The sequence below is a fragment of the Amblyomma mixtum genome, chromosome 1 (assembly GCF_055824585.1).
Source record: "Amblyomma mixtum isolate Tamu chromosome 1, ASM5582458v1, whole genome shotgun sequence".
In the NCBI taxonomy this organism is placed as follows: Eukaryota; Metazoa; Arthropoda; class Arachnida; order Ixodida; family Ixodidae; genus Amblyomma; species Amblyomma mixtum.
In genome coordinates, this window is record NC_143012.1 from 55,972,233 (window position 1) to 55,992,213 (window position 19,981).

General features: G+C 47.9%; 2 protein-coding genes across 13 annotated transcripts in view; both read right to left on the bottom strand.

The window, feature by feature from the left end:
* The window catches only part of LOC149366344 (uncharacterized), a 435,928-nt gene that overhangs the window by 94,576 nt on the left and 321,371 nt on the right, over positions 1-19,981 (bottom strand). The window lies entirely within an intron of this gene.
* LOC149366345 (uncharacterized) lies at positions 8,173-13,974 on the bottom strand. The gene is made up of 2 exons (XM_089586506.1): positions 12,967-13,974; positions 8,173-9,184 (listed from the first exon to the last, which is right to left on the bottom strand). Exons 1-2 carry the CDS (start codon positions 13,972-13,974, stop codon positions 8,834-8,836), a joined length of 1,359 nt encoding a protein of 452 aa, XP_089442632.1. The 3' UTR covers positions 8,173-8,833.

The window sequence follows — 19,981 nt, forward strand, 5'->3', positions numbered from 1 at the left end:
ATCATCATCATCAATCTGACGACGCCCACTGCAGGGCAAAGGCCTCTCGCACATCTCTACAGTTAACCCTGCAACGTCTGACAGAACTATGGCTGACAGTACGAGCCACTAAAGGCTTTCGAATTAAAAGTGGGCAGGTTTCTCAGCAGTACCTAGAGTGGGATAGTCACGCGTATCTTGAGATATGAAGATGGTTTCCTGGCTTCCAACCGAATGTCCCGCCGAGTGATTGAAGTAAAAATAAGAATAGAATAGTGCTGAAAGCATTTAATGAAAACGGCCTCGGCCTTGACTTCATCTTCGAGATGGCCGAGGAAAAATCTCTGCGTTTTCTTGAAACGTAACTCGGTTTGCTCTCAAATCAAGTTTGCTGGGTCTATGACCCTGCGTCTACAAAACCGTGTCCTCTACTAAAGACCTGAACTTTCAAGAACCGTGAAGAGAGGTATTGCCGTTTTCGTCTTGGGAGTGGCTTTGTCCGAAACATTTGTGCATTGAATGATCAATTGTTTCGTTTATTCGGCTTTTAGGTTGATGGACGCGGGATTACCGCCATCTGCATTACTCTCCGTGTCGACTCAAGGAAATAGAGGAAAGCAGGAACTGCCGAGGGCGCCTCCGAAGACCACCGGTGGGGAGAAGTTCTTTCAAATGCCTTATACGCACATGTTAGGCACACAGTTTGAAAAATTCGCTGTTGCTTAGCTTGGTTAAGCCCGGTAATTGCGAAAGCAATATCCGTACCTACGCCATGGTACAGCTGGTAGTGTAGCTGGTGGTGGTGCTTGTGGTTAGACTTGTGGTGATGCATCGGTTATACAATCCAATCCAAACCAATCCAATGCAATCCATTCGAATCCAATCCAATCTTGTCCTATCCAATCTAATCTAATCTAATCCAGTCGAATCTAATCTAATCCAATCTAATGCAATCAAGGTCAAATGAAGATCAATGGTGATCACCGCCGCGGCACGGCAAAGGCGTGAAAGTGCAAGTAGTATTGCTTTCGCAAAGGTCAATGGTGGTCACCGCCGCGGCATGGCAAACGCGCGAAAGTGCAAGTAGTATTGCTTTCGCAATAAAACATTCGTGTGAGGTTTGGTGCGGAAGTGGTGTTTTCGGCGCCCAAAACACTTTCCTGGATTTGCTCTTTGGCACACAAAAATGTTAAAAAAAACGAGCAATTTAATTCAGAATGTGTCATAAAGGCTCCAGCATGTGTCTTGTGTTGTGGGGTTGAGTACGGCGTTTTATTTCCGTTCACGAAATGCTATATTGGCGAAAGAGCAATGTGTGTCTACAAGCGCCTCAGAGGGCATGAGGAGGAGCAAGAACATTTCCGCCGAATATGGTGCGGTAGCCACCTCCGGGTCCGCACGCAGGCGTCCAGGGAGGCAGTCTGTCGCACCGCGGCCGGAGGACATCCGATCCCGTCTCGGATAAGAGGTCTCCAGCCTCGGCCGCCAGGCGGACGGCGAAGCGCCGTTTTCTTTCGTCGGAGCTTCTCAGCGTGGTCTCCCATTCATCGCTAGTTTTAATCGCGTTGCGCCATGGGGCACGAACGCATCTCCAAATGATCTAATGTTGCAACGTGGCCGCAAAATTTACAAATTTCGGTTTCTGCACCGTCCCTCTTCCGGCCTCTTGCACTCGTCCAACTCCGTACGGTCACATAGGTGTTGGCTTTAACGATAACTGTGACGCTCCCACCACGCGAACCACGGTCTCGCCTGAATAAGTTGTAACCTGGCGCAATTAGTTCACCGTGAATCCTATCATGCAGCCACAGCTAAAATATGCGGATCATAAGAAGGAAGAAATGTTTCCAGTTTATCGGCCTTCTTCACTAAAACTTCTAGCATTCAGCGAAAGCAAGCGCAGCCCAAGCGCCGGACGCTGCAACTGCTCTCAGGCAATACTTTGCCTATCGTTTCGACAGGTCTATGTGCGTTTAAAGCGTCATCCCACATGAAGAACCTATTGTCAATTAGAAGTGTATTGTTTATCCGTGCAACCTTTTTACCATTTATTTTACCACGTTATCAGTTTTCCAGATAAATTCCCGCTTTCTTAAAGTGTCGGTAGAAAAATCGTTTTGAATACATACATTCCAGCCCTTCAGCTTAAAAGTATTGCGTAAAACAGCTTGCTTTTTTGGTTTGGTTTGGTTATTGGGGTTTAACGTCCCAAAGCAACTCAGGCTATGAGAGACGCCATTGTGAAGGGCTCCGGAAATTTCGACCACCTGGGGTTCCTTGAAGTGCACTGACATCGCACAGTACACGGGCCTCTATTACTTCGCCTCCACCGAAATTCAGCCGCCGCGGCCTGGATCGAACCCGCGTCTTTCGGGCCAGCAGCCGAGCGCCGTAACCACTGAGCGACCGCGGCGGGTGGCGATAATACTGTACTTCTAGGACCATTTAGAAAAGCAAGCGCCCCGCCGCGGTCGCTCAGTGGTTACGGCTATCGGCTGCTGGCCAGAAAGACGCGGGTTCGATCCAGGCCGCGGCGGCTGAATTTCGATGGAGGCGAAGTTCTAGAGGCCCGTGTACTGTGGGATGCCAGTGCACGTTAAAGAACCTCAGGTGGTCGTAATTTCCGGAGCCCTTCACTACGGCGTCCTCATAGCTTCAGTCGCTTTGGCACGTTAGACACCAATAAATCAATTAATCAAAGTATTATTGGCTGGTGTGCGGAGTGTTTCCCGAGACGGTGAATACGTGCAACAGATGAACAACTCACGCCAAGTTTGTCACGATATAGTTTAGCACCTTTTCCGCAGGTCAGTTTGTTTCGTCAGGCGTTTTTTTATTCCAAAAACAACCAGATTAGCTCTTTTGCTTCTTTCCTCTAGATCTACTAATTTTGATTGCTGGAATTTTTTTTGTCCTTTGCTTCTTTGATATTTGTGACGGAACAGCGCAAAACACCGGGACAAGAGACAAGCGTTGATTTACAACTGCGCTGTTCCGTTTTGCGCTGCTCCGTCACAAATGACTAACCAACAAGCCCAAGCTGCTGTCCTGGCTGATTTATTTGATATGACTGCTCAAGCTATCAGTAGCCGCCATATTTGCAGATATCGTTTTGGCACCGTCTTCCAGGCAGAAAACAGCAGCAGGGTCTGCAACAGAAAAGCAGGACACATCTCGAGCGCTTTGCCATGCTTCGCGCACCCCACGCTTTCGCCGTGCCCACATACAACTAAATGTAACTGAAAACAAAATATATAATTTTTGCTCTAGTTAATGAACCTGCTGAAATAACCACTAGTATGTTATTTAATAATACGAAAATAGAACAAATAGCGACGTAGAAATTTTCGGGTGTGCGGTTTGAAACCGATCTTGGAAAACACGTGTAAACAAGCTGTGTGTAGAATTATGTAAGGTTGTTGGGTGCCTTTGCAAGTCAACTTGATACCTCTGTTTGAAAGAAACATACTCCATTTTATTTTATTCTTGACTATCATACTGCAGCCTAGTATGGGGTGCTACGAGTAAAAAAAATATACCCGGTTAACCATATTGCAGAAAAAGAAATTAGGAATGTTTGAAAGCTACAGAGGTAGACCTCGAGATTTACCAACTGAAGCGGTCTTATTAAAACATGAAATGCTTAAACCTAGGCAGATATACTATTAGAAAATTGCACAATACATAAAAAAGTTTGGTTGGTTTGGCTTATGGGGTTTAACGTCCCAAAGCGACTAAGGCTATGAGAGACGCCGTAGTGGAGGGCTCCGGAAATTTCGACCACCTGGGGTTCGTTAACGTGCACTGACATCGCACAGTACACGGGCCTCTACAATTTCTCCTCCAAAGAAATTCAGCCGAAAGTAAGCGATATGTTAATGTCCGGCATCAGACACTAAGTCGGTACTGCTTACGAAAAGAAACAGAACACCACGCGTATGTAAAAACAATGGCACATAATATGTAGACTACCAGGTCCCCCTATTTATCAATAGCCAATGTTGCAGGATTGATTTCAGGACACGTATTTTAAAAAAAGTCACTAAGAAGATTCCTGCTGGAGAGTGAAATAATACTTCAATTTATAATATCTCCTGATGTATTGTACTCTAACAAAGCAACATAGCTTTCTCTTTGAGCGAGTGTTGTGTGTATTTGATGTTATTTATATGCTTGTTTTGTGCTTTTATAGTTATTTTCTGTTTAGTTTCAACGTTTGCTGTCTGTACAAGATGTATGACATATGCCTGCAAGTTTTTTGTGAAGCTGCATCATGTCGGCCGTTACTGACGTTACTGGCAGGAGCCCCTGTCAGGCTACACCCTTAGCTTCTGCTTTATTGCGCGTTTGTTACCTCTATAACAAAGCAATGAACAAACTTCAAACTTTGAGCACCCCAAATACCCCGTGTGGCCGTTGATTTCGAACACAAAAAACGTGCTGGTGCGTCACAAATGAAGTTCTTAACCGACACCTGGATTATTTGCCCTTTTATATGTCTATCCCATTGCAAGATCGGGTGTTTAAGTTCATTGACAAACGGGTGCAAGAAGTCTCCAGCCGAAGCTTCACAAAACTCACAGTCTCCTCATCTCCTTTTAATAACGTCTGGCAGAAATATAATCCCCTTCAGCAGCTCACGATGCTGGCTGGTGAGGTTTGCTTTTTCGCTGGGAGAAATCATATCAAACACCAGCTTTTCCACTAGCTTGAATATGTAAGGAATTGGCTGTCCTGAAACAAAAAAAATGTAAAGTAAAAACTTCAATAGAGGCACGAGGTGCAGAATATGAGACTTCAAAAAATAAAAACAAAACTGGCTTGCGCCTACTGTGAAAACTGGGCATCAACCGCCGTCTTTCTGCGGGATGCCAAAACGCTGCGAACTGCACCCGCATAGTGCAGAACAAGCGGGCTTCATTCATAACCTCTGAGAGAGCTTAAATGTTTCCCTCTCGTCTTGCTGCGAGTACAAGAAGTCAGGGCACTACACAGTTGTTTACTGAGGCTGTAATCGCCCGTGGGAAAGCAGCAGCTGTGTTGTCTGTGGTGCTCTGTGCGTGATATGCACGGTGTGTGTCGAGTGCTCTGCCGCTGCGGAGAGTTTAGCCAGCATCGTTTCCATTCAGCAGTTCAAAAATTACCGAAGACACATTCGAAATTCTGAAGTGTGCTTGGCGAAAGCCTTGTGGTCAAGCCACTGCCGCTTCCCCGAACCGCTTGGCGCGTGGCGGGCTTCTCACATGTGCGGTTGTTATTGTCTCTGGCGACTGTGGTCGCTTTTGAAGGGAAAAGCTTCACTACGCGGGTCAGCCCAGCTTCGCGTGAGCCGAACTGGTGAGTTATGCGCATGCGCGAAACCGAGTGACGTCACGCACCGCTCAGGTGGTCATGCTCGTCGATGAGGTCTACGCCGCCCACTCCGTCGCCTGATCTTGCGGCGCAGCCGCGCCGTACTGCGCATGTGCGTCGCCTCCTTGCTGTCGATACAACAGCGCGCTTCGCCTCCTCGCCCAGCGTTTGAGCTTTTAGACAATCTGTGCGTCCGGAAAAGCTGTGCGTGCGCAACGGGAGCACCTTACGTGCAGAGCCACCCGTCCTGGCAACGACAGTTGTAATTGGGAGTGGCTAGCGCAGCGCCCGGGAAGCGTAGGATACAGTCAAGTCAAAGCTCCTGAACTGTTTGTTTGTTTTGTTTTGTTCGGATTTAACGTCCCAAAGCAACTAAGGCTATGAGGGGCGCCGTAGTTAAGGGCTCCGGAAATTTGGGCCACCACGGGTTCTTTAACGTGCACTGACATCGCACAGTACACGGGCCTCTAGAATTTCGTGTCGTGACCCTCTAAAGTATGGATGCGCGCTGCTGCTAAATGTAATGTAGTTGTCCTAACGGTCTCATTGAAGTAGGCCTAGTTCTTTTTTATTTCTACCAACAGAGTAATAAATTTGCTTGTCTGAAGCGAATGACAAACAAAAAAGCATTCTGGTCTATGCGTTCGTCATTTCGTTCGAGCTTGTTCTCTATTTCCCGTTGGCCGCGATTCCAAAAAAATCGCACGAGTAATCAACTTGTGAGCACTCAAGCCCAGTCGCTAGTACGAGCTGCGTTATAAAGCTACATACCATAAACATCTTCGGAGCACAACAGAATCGCAGTTATTCATTTTGGTTCATCCCTTACCAACCAAATTGTATACGGTCCCCTTTCTTCTCGGTGGCGAGTACCCTAGTGCACGGCTGCCCCTATTCTTTCTAGAACTGAATGTTGAGAAGGCCCTGAAAACATTAGTGCGAAGGATGTTTCCTTGCTGGGGTATGCTTAGGCTGCACCTAACTTTAATATGAATTATGAAAATAGGACTACATGTGCAAACACTGCCTTGAGTAAACTGCTCGGTCTACTCTAAATGGGACAGAAGACAACAGCCACAGAAACCAAGGGGCACAGGGGATTTTTTAATTAATTTATTTATTTTGTGGTGTTCATCAATTTAGAATATTACTGAATATGTTATCGCTTAAAGCAAATTGATTAGAAAAGCAGAAGAAAAAACAACCACATGCCGCCGGTGGGATCCGAACCCACGACCTCCGAATTACGCGTCCGGTGCTCTACCTCTGAGCTACGGCGACGGCTGTCAAATCTTCTGCTTTCGGGGGTATTTGTGTTTACAAGTAACCTAACCTTCAGAGTGTTCATCAGCGCCACTCACGTTCATAAGCGGCGGACGTAGAACGTCCTGAGTTACCGCAGGTTTGACGTAGAACGTCATCGAACGGAGAGGGTGCAAGCTGCGTAAGAACCCTCTTATGCCTCCTATGGCGTCAAGGCTGCCAGAATCGAGGCCCTCGCTAAGCAATTAAGCAAACAAGGGAAGGGGAATGAGGGGCTGGTTATAAATATGACAGAAGACAACAGCCACAGAAACCAGGGGGCACAGGGGATTTTTTAATTTATTTATTTTGTGGTGTTGATCAATTTAAAATATTACTGAATATGTTATCGCTTAAAGCAAATTGATTAGAAAAGCAGAAGAAAAAACAACCACATGCCGCCGGTGGGATCCGAACCCACGACCTCCGAATTACGCGTCCGGTGCTCTACCTCTGAGCTACGGCGACGGCTGTCAAATCTTCTGCTTTTGGGAGTATTTGTGTTTACAAGTAACCTAACCTTGAGAGTGTTCATCAGCGCCACCCACGTTCATAAGCGGCGGACGTAGAACGTCCTGAGTTACCGCAGGTGTGACGTAGAACGTCATCGAATGGAGAGGGTGGAAGCTGCGTGAGAACCCTCTTATGTTTCCTATGGCGTCAAGGCTGCCAGAACCGAGGCCCTCGCTAAGCAATTAAGCAAACAAGGGAAGGGGAATGAGGGGCTCGTTATAAATATACCGATACCTACTGCTATGCATTAGAACTTTTGTTTATGACCTTACTCCTAGAAAGCAATCCCGAACGAAGCTGAACATCAGGACATACAGGTTAGCTTGTACCTATGAAAAAAATAGTGGGTAGGTAGCTGCGCCAGATGCAAGCCACACCCCGCCTCTCATACTTTCGAGGACACAGCTAAAACAGATACCGAGGACTGCCTTGTTGCTGAAGTGTCGATTCATATTCCGGCAAAGCGGGATCAAGCAGTGGTATGCCATGGCAAAGAGGCAGTTCCATTGGCAGTAACTTTACCTATGAATGATGCAGCCGTCGGAACAACGGTGTGAATGCCAAGTATCACTTCCTAAATGGTGTACATAAAAATAGAAGGCTTTATTTGAATACTCGCTTGCTTGGGTACATCAGGATACTTGTCGAAGATACGACACGAGAAAACAAATAAGTTTAAAATAAGCGAAACCAATCAATAAAACCCATGCGCCAGTTATTAAAGATCTAAAAACGACTGCGCCGCACGCAACTAAAAAAACTTTCAAGCAGAGAAGCATTCGCGATTAGTTCTAGCGGTGAGCATAGATAACTTGTTTTTGTTTGTTTATTGTGCTTAAGACAGTACCGAAGTAGCGCCAAGGGGCAGAGGCAAAAGGCGATAGCAATGAACGCTTGACTCGGCCAATGTCCCTATAAAAACTTGCAGCACAAACAGCACACACATAGGAATGACTGCAAATAAAGCAGACTTGCACATGAACAGAGGCAATCTGTCGACTACAGAGGAAATCAAAAAGAGCAGGATTGAAGCCAGCACTAAGTAGTCAAATTATACAATTGTGTAACCTAAGCACAAAATAAATTGATAGAATAAGTTGAATAATAAAATACAGAACCAATCAGTGGGAATAAACACACGCAGTGGAAAATAAAATCACCGGACAACACTGGATTATGATAAGCTATTCGCAAGCAGAGTCATTGACCAAATCCTGTAGATATGTTTACCAAGTTATACACAAAATAAATTTTGCCCTTTTACCTGAAGGAAATCGGGGAAGAAGAACAATTAATGATTTCGATTAAAGGCGGGAAAAAGATTCAAGCAGTTCGGAATTTGCCAGTTGAGCAGTTGCATACCATAATTCGTTCTAATGAAAGGTTTAAAAAAGGAGTGGTGTCTAAATGTGCAATAGGTTAAATCCTTAGTGTAAGTAGAAAAGAAAAGTTCGCTATTTGCTTTCACCTCTAGAAAGATAGCTTCGGAAAGCCGCTGGTAATACAAGGCTTCAAGTTTCAATATGCCACCTTTTACAACTGTGCTGAATATCCCAGCTTTAAATCACAAGTCTATAATACGCAGCATATAGCTTACATAGAAATGAAAAAGATTCCAGAAAGAAACAAAATCCGTGGCTTGGATCGATTGTTCCGAGAGTAAGAAGGTGAAGCGGCGGAAACGGCCCTACACGGAAGACTTGCTCCCGCGGTTGTGCGGCTTCTTCAGTCCGATGAACGTCTGCGTCGAGCACAGGACGCAAGGTTTTCCGCGGTACATGTGGGCATCCTTTAAAGCTCCCGGCCAGTCGGGGGCAGCTTCTTCGAGTCCTTCCAGCACTGCCGGATCCTCCGGGTCAAGAAGCCACGTGAGCTGCTGCGGCACGTCGTGTTCGTTACGGTAGTGAACGTGCATTGCCGCGATATGCTCGAATTCGCTGGCCATCCTTTCGACGAGAATCTCGACGTCCTCGTCCGGCGCACGCGCCTCGGACAGGATACACAGGTAACGAAGCAGCTTCACCTCTACGATGTCTTTCTGGGTGAAAAAAAGAACGAAGTTTTACGGGTTGTGGAAATCGCGCCGCTTGGACAGAGCTCCATTGCATGCTCGCTAGTAATGGTACGTGGGATTTAACACCCCGAAGCGACACGTTCGGTACAGGGATGCCGCAGTGGAGGGCTGTGAATTAATTTATGCTAACTGGAATACTTTATCGGGCGTGGAAAGCGGGAAGTACGGGGACGTTTTTCATTGCATCCCCTTCGACATGTGGCCGTCCTGGTCAAAATTCGATCCCCCAATCCTGAGATCAGTATTCGAGCGCGGATTCTATGAATCACTTGGACGGGTGCATGCGCAGTTGTCTTTTTGCCCACATCAGGCGCTGTGTGTAGGCATCATGGCTGAAAAGCAGAGATGTGGCAGAACGTTAGAATTGTAGGAAACCGTAGGTAAAGATGATGGCGAATCTTAATGAGAATTGAGAACACAGTAAACAAAAAATAATAAAGAAAGAAAAGCTGAGCATGGTGGCCATTGCCACCACCCCGTTTCAAAGGGGGCGCTCCTAGCCATCCATCCATCCATCCATCCATCCATGGAGGCCACTTTTCAGATGGCGTTCGGGAACACGAGTGACGGAGCCGCAGTGAGGAATCTACTCCGCGGACGCTAGGTGTGACACTCTTGTCATTGTGCAGTGAAATCTGATGCCAACCTAGTGGCGACGCTCCCCTTTGTCGTAGCTTCCACTCCACTTCCGCTTATCCGCGTGTATTCGTAACGCTGATATCAGTAGTGAAACTAGTCAAAAGAAGTCGCAGATACAGATCTCGCTGTAGAATCAAAAGGGAAGCGTGCACAAAGCCACATGTGGGGATCACTGGTGCAAAATGTCTGGTAAACGGAAGTGCACACGATGCAAACCACTGGCGGCATTTGTGCTTGTCAGAGGATTTAGATAACCTGACAGACGCTAGCATCAGTATTAGTGACGATCACTGACAAAAAAGGACGAACGCAGCCTAGCTCAGCGAGGATTCATATGTGCGGATAAATCCAGCAAAGCGGCTGAAAGATAGTGGCTGCGGCTGATGAAAAATCGCAGAAGCAAGTTCGCTCCTAATGACTGAACATTCTGCTATCTGATCCGACTACTGCACTTCCCCGCTTATACACCTGCTGCACCTCTCCTGCCTTTATTGTCCTGGCCGCGCGCAATCGTTCTACAATGAGAGCTTATTTTCTATGCCATCGAAATTGACGTTCTTGCACCATATCTCCCGCCTCAAGGCTTGGAAAGGCTCTAGTTCACAGGTAACATGCCAAGAGGTCGTGAATAAACAAAAATTGCACAACACTGCAGTCTTCCCCATCGGAGACATTTGCGTTTGAACATCAACTTTTTTTGAAAGTCACCGTTATCACGTCACACTTACCACGTGACCCTTAGATTACGCCGGCAACTTTTTGACACACGAAACTTATCACGTGACCATTGAGTGACGGCACCAACTTTTTTTGCAAGTCATCGTTGTCTAACATCAGTACGAGTCCCCATCACACTTTAAAGTTTAAAGTCGTACACACGACAACGTGTGAACTTTAAGCCCTTCTACCACACTTGAAGAAACGCCCCTTCTTGGCGCATACGTTGGCTGCACCCCTGGCACACAGGGGGCCGAGGTTCAAACCGCAATTTTGGCGTATTTCTTTTTTCGAATGGTCATTTACGCGCGGACACACTGTTCCCACACGCTCGGCGGACAGGTCCTGCACACGCCACTCACGAGACAAGAAACGCTTACGCAATGAAACAGTAACGAACGTGAAAGCGTTACATCTATGTTCGGTACGAACTTTGTACTAACATACAGCGCAGGAGGATTGGCGATATGCTAAGCGAAATTCGATAAGATGGGCTGCGTGAGTGCGCACCGGCTCTTCCTCAAGGAGATAGCTGTTAAACATCCTGCGAACTGGTGACCCCACCCTGCCAGTTTTGTTCTTTGACCGTGTCCCTTTTGACCAACTATCTTCTTGTCTGTGTATCAATTGTGCCCTCAAAGGCTGAGCGCTCATATAATTCGCCCATCGCATCCTTAGACGCTATTAGTGATTAACAGGGTGCCGGTCAAACCGCAAGCAATTGATTTATATATGTAACTAAGACACAGTTCTTAAGGATCCGTGTAACTACACAGCGTGGATAAATGGTGCTTTCCGCACAGCAGAATACCTGGAACGAGGGGTGGGTGAAGTTCAGGTCCTTGTAGGAGAGGACGAGGGTACGCAGACATATATTTATTTATTTATTTATTTCGTGTACCCTCAGGGCCAGAGGCATTATAGAGGGGAGTGGTTACAAAAATTTAGGAAAAAAATGTACAGTGCAGCAAACTAATTAGTAATACAAAAATGATTGCTCCTAGTTATACATTATTAGCTGTTGGGTTCTTGGTGTGCTGGTTAATAGTATATAATACACAAAATACACAAAATACAGCGCAGCAATACAGTGAAAAACAAACAAACAAAACGCTCGTACAAAAAACAACAAGAATATAGAATTAAAAAAAAAAAGATGATGCTCCTACTTATACAAAGTTTTCTAATGCTGTTTTGAAGCGTTGGTTGTCAGTAATGGTAGCGGTAGATGCAGGAAGGTGATTCCACTCAGCAGCTGTGCGCGGAAGAAATGACTGAAACATGGCATTGGTTTTGCAAAATGGAATTCCGACTTTGTTATTGTGATCTAGCCTTGATGAAATGTATTGGGGAGGGGAGATCAGTTCGTGGCGAAGTGAAGGATGATAAAATATCTTGTGAAAAAGTGAGAGTCTAAGGGCTTTACGGCGAGATGCTAAAGATGGCAGGCTGAGATTTAATTTCATTGCAGAGATGCTGGCAGTTCGGTTATAATTACATACAATAAAACGAGCAGAATTATTCTGGACCATTTCTAATGAGTGAATTAGGTTTTGTTGAAAGGGATCCCACACTGCTGCAGCATACTCTAGCTTTGAGCGGACCAGTGTCTTATATAGAAGTAGTTTTAGGGAAGAAGGTGCCTTAGAGAAATTACGTTTTAGATATCCCAGCATGCGATTAGCATTATTAATTACGTAAGAAGTGTGAATGGACCAAGTGAGGTTGCTAGTAATATGGATACCAAGATATTTGTAAGAAGAAACAGGATCTAGAGGGACATTATTAAGGTGATAGGAAGGTAGCTGGCCGGATGTTCTTGATACACGCAGAAATTTACATTTTTTGATGTTTAATTCCATTGACCATGATTGGCACCAAATACAGATAGCGTTAAGGTCTGATTGAAGAGAAGATATGTCATCGTCGCAAATTATTTCCCTGTAGATGACGCAATCATCTGCGAATAAATGAATGTTAGAGGAAACACAAGAGGGTAGATCATTAATGTAAATTAAAAAAAGTAGAGGACAAAGTACCGACCCTTGAGGTACGCCGGACTGTACTTTACTTGGCTGCGAGGTTGAGTCATTAGCAGAAACAAATTGCGAACGGTTAAAAAGAAAGCATTCGAACCAAGCAAGCAGTTTGGGATCAATGTTAAGTTGATGTAACTTAAACATTAGAAGGTTATGGCATACTTTATCAAATGCTTTCGAGAAATCTAAAAATATACAGTCGGCAAGTGAACAGCGGTCAAGGATGACGTTTAGCTGATGCGTGAATGATACTAGTTGTGTTTCACATGAATAAGTCTTGCGGAAGCCATGTTGCGATGGTGAGAAAAATGAATTAGATTCGAGAAAGCTAGCTAGATTTGAGGCAAGGACATGTTCTAGAATTTTACATGGGATGTTGTGCTTGAGATAATGCCCCAGGGTCTTGTAGCACTCCAGCGGATTTTTAGAGCTGTCGACGATGCGCAGTTCTGCCAACGCGCTCTCGTGGGCGAAATCTATGTGGTTCATCATAGGCACGTTGTCCACCGTCAGCCGGCCGTTCAAAGTACTGACACTCAGCCGAGCGAAATCATAGGGATTGAAGTATAGCCCCAACAAACAACGGTGGCAAGCTCTACTGGGGCCGTCGTACCCGGAACGAACGTCTAGGTCCTCAATATCTTTGCACGCCGCCAGTCGCACGAGTGCGTCGTCGGGGCGAAGAGCACAGGGGGCAAGTGAGAGCGCCCGGAGACAGCACGAGGAATTTGCCAGCAGTACTGTCAAGTCGACGTCATGGCCGAAGTGGAACGAGTTAACGTTCAGCTCAGTGAGGTTCGTGAATCGTAGGAACAGGTCATGAAGGGCGTCGCCGCACGGCGCGCCTGATACGGCCGCATGTGGAGACCCGCCAAGGGCAGGCAGCGACAGCAGGACGAGGCAGAGGGAATGCACAGCACCCCAGTTGTTTAGCAAGCCGGCCTGGCGGATCTGTTCGTGGAGGCCGGTCTCCAGGATGGCGATCACGGTCAGGGGTTCGGGCAGTGCCGGTTGGGCGGACGTCGCCAAGTCGCGGAGACGCTTGCAGTTCCACCTGTGTCCCTCACGCCGGTGCAGCACGTTGGCGCAAGCGCGCGCGCAGTGTCCGAAGTCGTACGCCGCTGGCGGTTCGAGGGGGTTTGGCGACGGCAGCTCAGAAGTGAATGCGAACGTCTCCATGCGGGACTGATTCACCAAGATCCTGGCGCACCGCAGGACGGCGCTGTCGAAGGGACCGCGCACCAAGTGCACGTGAAGATCGGTCACGTTCGGGCAGTACTCGAGGAACAGGTCGAGAAGGTCGAAGTTGGCGTCGCCGGCGACCTCGACATAAAGGTGGCGGATGTTGTCTGCCACCATTTGCCGGAAGGCACCCCCGGTCGGCTTGCCAATGTGATCGATCTGACTGCGTGCTTCGTCGTCCTCGCCAACCATCGAGAGCTCCAGGCGCGTCAGCAGCTTTAAAGGCCCCAGCATGAGGCGCAGGAGGTTACGCGCCTTCACAGAGGAGCCGAGGCATTCGATGGTGTGTAGCTTCTCGGCGCGGGTGGCCATGCGGCACAACTCATCTGCTTTCGCGACACGGTTGTTCGTGAGACGCAGTACCAGGAGCGTCGCCGCATGGGCGTTGAGGTGCCTTGCCAGCACCGATGCGGGAGCGTTGGAGGGAAGCTGGAAGCTCCCGTCAGATTCCATACTGAAGTGGGAGGAAACAGCGGCGGACTCACAGCGCTGAAATTCCCGCAGTCTACGACGTTGTTTTCGACGAGATTCGTGTGTTTCTGGAAGGACGGTGAGACGCCTTTGAAGTGCCGAAGGAAATGGGCTACCGGTGAAAACTTTCAAGGAATCGTGATTTGATGGGTGTCGATGTGGACTATACACGCGGCGCTCAAGCGTGATCAGTTTTTGTGGTGGCCAGAGTCCCGCAATTGATAAAGGGCTGTGCTTTTGGCTAGTGTAGAATGAGATGTCAACTTTTGGTTGATTGTTCAGTGCTCTAGCAATCACGTTTTCTGGATCAAACTTTGGGATTTAGAATTGCTTGTAGACTGTGATAACAACGCTCTCTTTGATGGACACATTTGCTGACGCTGGGAAAATATGCCCGTCATGTGAAGATCATTCCTTGCAGCACACCTGGCGCGAAACTTTACTTGGATAATGTTTCTATTGGCATGAATTGTAGCTCGAAGGCAGCGACCGTCCCATGGTGTTTATTTTACTGCACGCAACTATCTGCGATGGTCTGCAGCCTAACAGTCTTGAAGAGTGAGGCGGAAGCTAATCCTGGAAGAGGTCGCCCTAATTCGGTGGTTATAAGGATTTATGGTGCAGCAATAGTCTACATCCTAACAGTCTTCAAGAGTGAGGCGGAACCTAACCCTACAAGAGTTCGGCCTAATGAGGTAGTTATAAAGATTTTCCTGCAGCAGTATGATACCCCCCCCCCACGCCGCCCCCAGCTTTGCTTCAATGTACCATACATAATTTATTTCATTTTTATTAGTACGCAGTCTCTAATAACATTCCCCCGTCCTGGGCGAACTCTACAGCTTTAGGTAAGTCCGTTCGGTCGGAAGCATTCCGTGGATACAGGTTTCCGTGGAATCCAGTATTTATGACAGACAATATAGACTGTTTTAGCTTACCGGGTTTTCGCGCCCGCGTCACTAAGCTGGAGGGTGGGAGTGGTACTGCGCATGCTCGAAACGCTAAGCCAGGGAGCACGCGAGGCGGCCAAGCGGAGCGCCCTGACGAGTGGGCGTCGCGCAAAGCCTTCTCGTCTTCCACAAGAGCGGCGAAAATCCAACATGGCAGCCATCGGTTTAGCAGCCGCCAATTGAAATGTCTTTAAGAAAGGTTAATTCTTTTGTTTTAGGGTAGAACAAATTACTATTTTTTCATGGTTGTAATTCCGCTTTTTAACATCAGGTGCTCTTCGTTTAGGTCATCGCTGTCTACGGTCAGCTAAAACGCCAGTACCTGGCCGTCGCTCCGGTAAGCCTTAGCGGGCCAACTTAATTAGAGCGGACCGTCAATTAGGTCTTCTGCAAGTGTCTAGTATAGAGGGCCGAACAGAGCACTTACTCGCAATAGAAATTTTTATTGGCTGACCAGTCGGTATGAATACTCTACAGGCGACCATATTTCGAAATACAATGCGCACGTACAACCGGAACCGTATTTACGACCGGAACGTGTCATTATTCACGCTCAAGATTTCATTTGCCCTAAGAGCCTGTTCATACTTCTCCTTGTATATCTACCCTTCGTTTAGCTATATCCCGAGGTATTTGTATTCGGCCACTTTGCGTATTTCGCGGCCTTGTATGGTAAGCACCTGATCAGTTGTATCGTTGAAAATCATCACACCTGACTTAGTTGAGCTAAAACTGAATCCTAGAGCGTCTCCTTCGTCTCCACAACAATCAACCAAAGTTTGTAAATCTTCCTGGTTATCTGTTAACAGTACAATATTGTCCGCATACATTAAACCCGGGAGTCATGCACCTGCCGCAGTGTGCCCTTGTAGGGCGAGCCATGCAAAAGTGCGGCCGCTTTGTTCGTGTCTAGAAACAATACGCCTCTGCGTGAGCTGATACGTGTTGCCACCTGTGCAGTGTGTGCCATACCACCCACCGCCGCCGACCACTTCGCCACCGCCATTATACCAGCGGTCCCCGCGGGAGCCAGCATTGCGTCCACCGGCTCTGAAGGCAGCTGTTTGGGGCACTTCTGACCTGCAGCCTGTCTGCTATCATTGTGGGGAAGCCGGCCACCTGTATCTCCGTTGCCCCTACCGCGAAATCGGGCTCTGCGAAAGCATAATCCGATCGAGATGTGAACATTAGGTTCCTTAATGCATGTGAAGGTGGGTGACTATACATAATCAGTTAGGCCTTGGTTTTCAGTGATCGCTCAAAAAATTGGAGGCTTATCAAGGTTAAGCCCAGTGGATGCGAAACATGTCCTTAGCGTTTGGAGGCATCTTGACCGCATACACGCCCGGCGCAAAGACGCTGGCGCGGTTGCGGGCACAGAGACTGACGCGACGGCGGGCGCGCGCCGCCTCATCCCTTGCGTGACGTCACATATCACGTGATGCAGCGATGGTGGCGCCGCCACCGCGTCGCGCGCGACGGCGCGAACCGAAGCGTGGAGGCCTCCGCCGGGCGACGTCCGACGGCGCGATATGAGGCCCCATCTGCAGCCGGTGTGACGTCATCACGTGACGTCACATCATGTGATCTCACTTCAAGGTCAATGGTGGCCATCGCCGGGAGGCGACCGACTGCGCGATATGAGGCCCCATCTGCAGCCTGTGTGACGTCATCACGTGACGTCATGTCACGTGACCTACTTGAAGGTCACTTGAAGGTCAATGGTGGCCACCTCCGGGCGTCGCGCGAAGGCTCGAAACCTACGTTAATATGCTTCGCATAAAAATACTAGGGCGTTTATCTGCGTTTCCGCTAGGCCTGGTACGCTCACCTGGGTCGCACGCGCAGTTAAAGTCACCCGTGAGTACCACATGCTGATCGCAGCCTAAAGGAGGTGAAATATCCTTAAAGAAGATTGACTACTTAAACGGATTATTTGCAGCATACATGTTGTTCAACCTCCCAAATTCGTTATGCTGCCGAATGTCACAACATATCATTCGGCCGTCTATGTCAAGCAGCTGAAAAGAGTCACAAAGAGACAGACTATTTTTAAAGAACAGAAATCAACCTGCCAAAAGGGCCACCGAGTGCCACACAGACATTGCAATCTATTAAGGACAGCAGCACAACCTCTCTATTCAGTTCACTTTCTTTATTAGCATTATAAACAGCAGCAATGCCTTCCGGACTCTCCAAAAGTAGCCAGCGCAGCTGCACCTGTTTCTGCCCAGACTGGAGTCCACAGATACTGAGTGTTGCGAGGGTCAACTGTTGCACGCTCGCCGGGGTGACTAACTTGCACTAAAGTCCAGCATAGGCGATGTCTGGCGCCAATCCGGGAAGTTACGCCTCAGTAGAGCTGGCTCCTATTCTTCTTGATCTTGTTCTTTGGCTTTAAACGGCATGCCTTGTGCTTGGCCCGGACATTGCCCACGGTAGCACGCAGCGCTTCGAGTCCACACTTCGACTCGCTTGGACGCATCCGCTCCAGGAAGTAAACTGCCAGGCTGACAATCAGTTGGCTTTGCCAAAAGTAACCGGGCAGGAGGTTTTTGCTTCACAACCGAGTAACTGATCCTTTACGGCAACCTGAAGACCGAAAGGCGTCAATACGTGAGGATAAGGGCCGACCTTACTTTGCACAAATTCAGAGCTTAAGGGCTTCTGTAAGGGCTTCGATAAGTGGCTGAGAAAGGAACGACTGTCGCCCGGTTACTTTTGGCAAGGACTGTACATTCTAAAGTGTCAACAGGTATCCCAGCAGTGCAGACAACGGCGCCGCAGCCATACCAGCAACATTTTTCTTCCTGCTCACGCACAGAACAGGAACGCGTACCGAGAGTGTGACCACTGACGATGTTATTAGAGATTTGTGTTCTCCAAGGCACTAACGGTCGACATCTGTGGAGAGCTGATGCATCCGCGAAGACTGGGTAAGCTCACGCTGCATAGCAGAAACAGCACTAGACACTGGGCCAGTAGTCGCTGATTAAATGGGTGAAACGGTTCACATGCCACCAGCAGCATACAAAACCTCTGTGATGGGCCCGGTGGGTCCAGTATATCCTCACGAACGACTAACGATTGCGTCTGCCTTGAAGCACTCGGACAGCGGGCCACTCTTGGGGCACTTACTTCTAGGCGCATAGCCGCAGAGTTGAAAGCAGTCCAAGCAATGCGGGCCTTTTAATCCCCACAGAAGAATCTTCAAGGCCTACGCAAGTCGTTAAGCTTCGTGGACATTCGAGCGCAGGGAGAGAACAGACTCTTGGAGGCTGAATTCTTGAGAGGTTTTATGGGGTTTAACGTCGAAAAGCGCCTTAGGATATGAGGGACGCCGTAGTGGAGGGTGCCGCATAATTTAAACCACCTTAGGTTCTTTAACGTTCACTGACATCGCACAGCCCACGTGCTTCTAGCTCTTCGCCCCCATGGATTTGAGACTGCCACCGCCGGCATCGAACCCGCGTGTTTCTGGTCAGCAGCCGAACACCATAACTACTGAGCCAATGCTGCGGAAATTAACCAAGAAAAAGCGAAAGCGCTGGTTACAGAAAGGCTAAGATAAACACAGCGACGCTAGAAAATCCATATACTTTCAGGGCCCAGTTGAGGACTGCAGGATTTTGCTTGAAAATCCATATACTTTCAGGGCCCAGTTGAGGGCTGCAGGATTTTGCTTAAAAATCCATATACTTTCAGGGCCCAGTTGAGGGCTGCAGGATTTTGCTTAAAAATCCATATACTTTCAGGGCCCAGTTGAGGGCTGCAAGATCTTGCTTGGTGTCGGCTCATCAAGAAAATGGCTAGAAGTGCGCCTAATGCTTAATATACACTTATCACTTATAGGCGCTATTTACGTAATATAATGACCATTCCACAACCTTCGGTGTACTGAGAAATGTAGACACAGACAACAGACTAGCTAAGTACCAGTGAAATACAAGTTTTTCTGAAACGCATGCACAAGGAAACATACCACAAGCGCTCCATAGCACACGGCCAAGAGCGGTAAGATGGCGCGCATGGACTTTGTGCTGAAGCATGACCCTGAAAAACACTATTTCTTGCAGAATATCACCGCTTGAGCTAAACCAGCTTACATGTCATTCGGGAATATAGAAGCACACCCAGCATGACGCTTATTGGTACGGCCCTATTACTAACCACACTACCTGTGGCTGGCGTTGGTTCCTGTGTTCCATGGCTACAGCGCAACTGACGAGTCGCCTAGTCTATCGAGCCATATTCACCAGCACATTCCAGTCTCCCGAAAAGTGCAATTCTTCATTTTGTCTTTAGGAAAGAAGTCATGTGAGAAAAGGGTCAAACAAAGCTGCCAAAGCCACGTTGGTCACCTGAAGCAGGCTAGTTACCCCTGAGAAGTGCGTTTTCTTTGGCAGATATACTGCAGAAAAGGTTTAGATCAAAACATGAACGGCGAAACAATCAGGTAAGGTATGAAAAGAAGATTAGCTGTGGTGCCATAGAGAACCTGCGCTGCCCAGGTGGCACTGCAGTTATTCCACTGGGTGCCTAAAAACTGCTGCCGTCAGTCGTTCGGGCCGCTACAAACGCGAGAGCACATTCTGAACTATTTGAAGCCCGCGCTTGGTTGATAGCACTATTTGCCTCGCTTCTGCAGACATAACCCAGATAACTGACACGCACCACGTGTGGCTCCGACAAAGCGCAAAAGC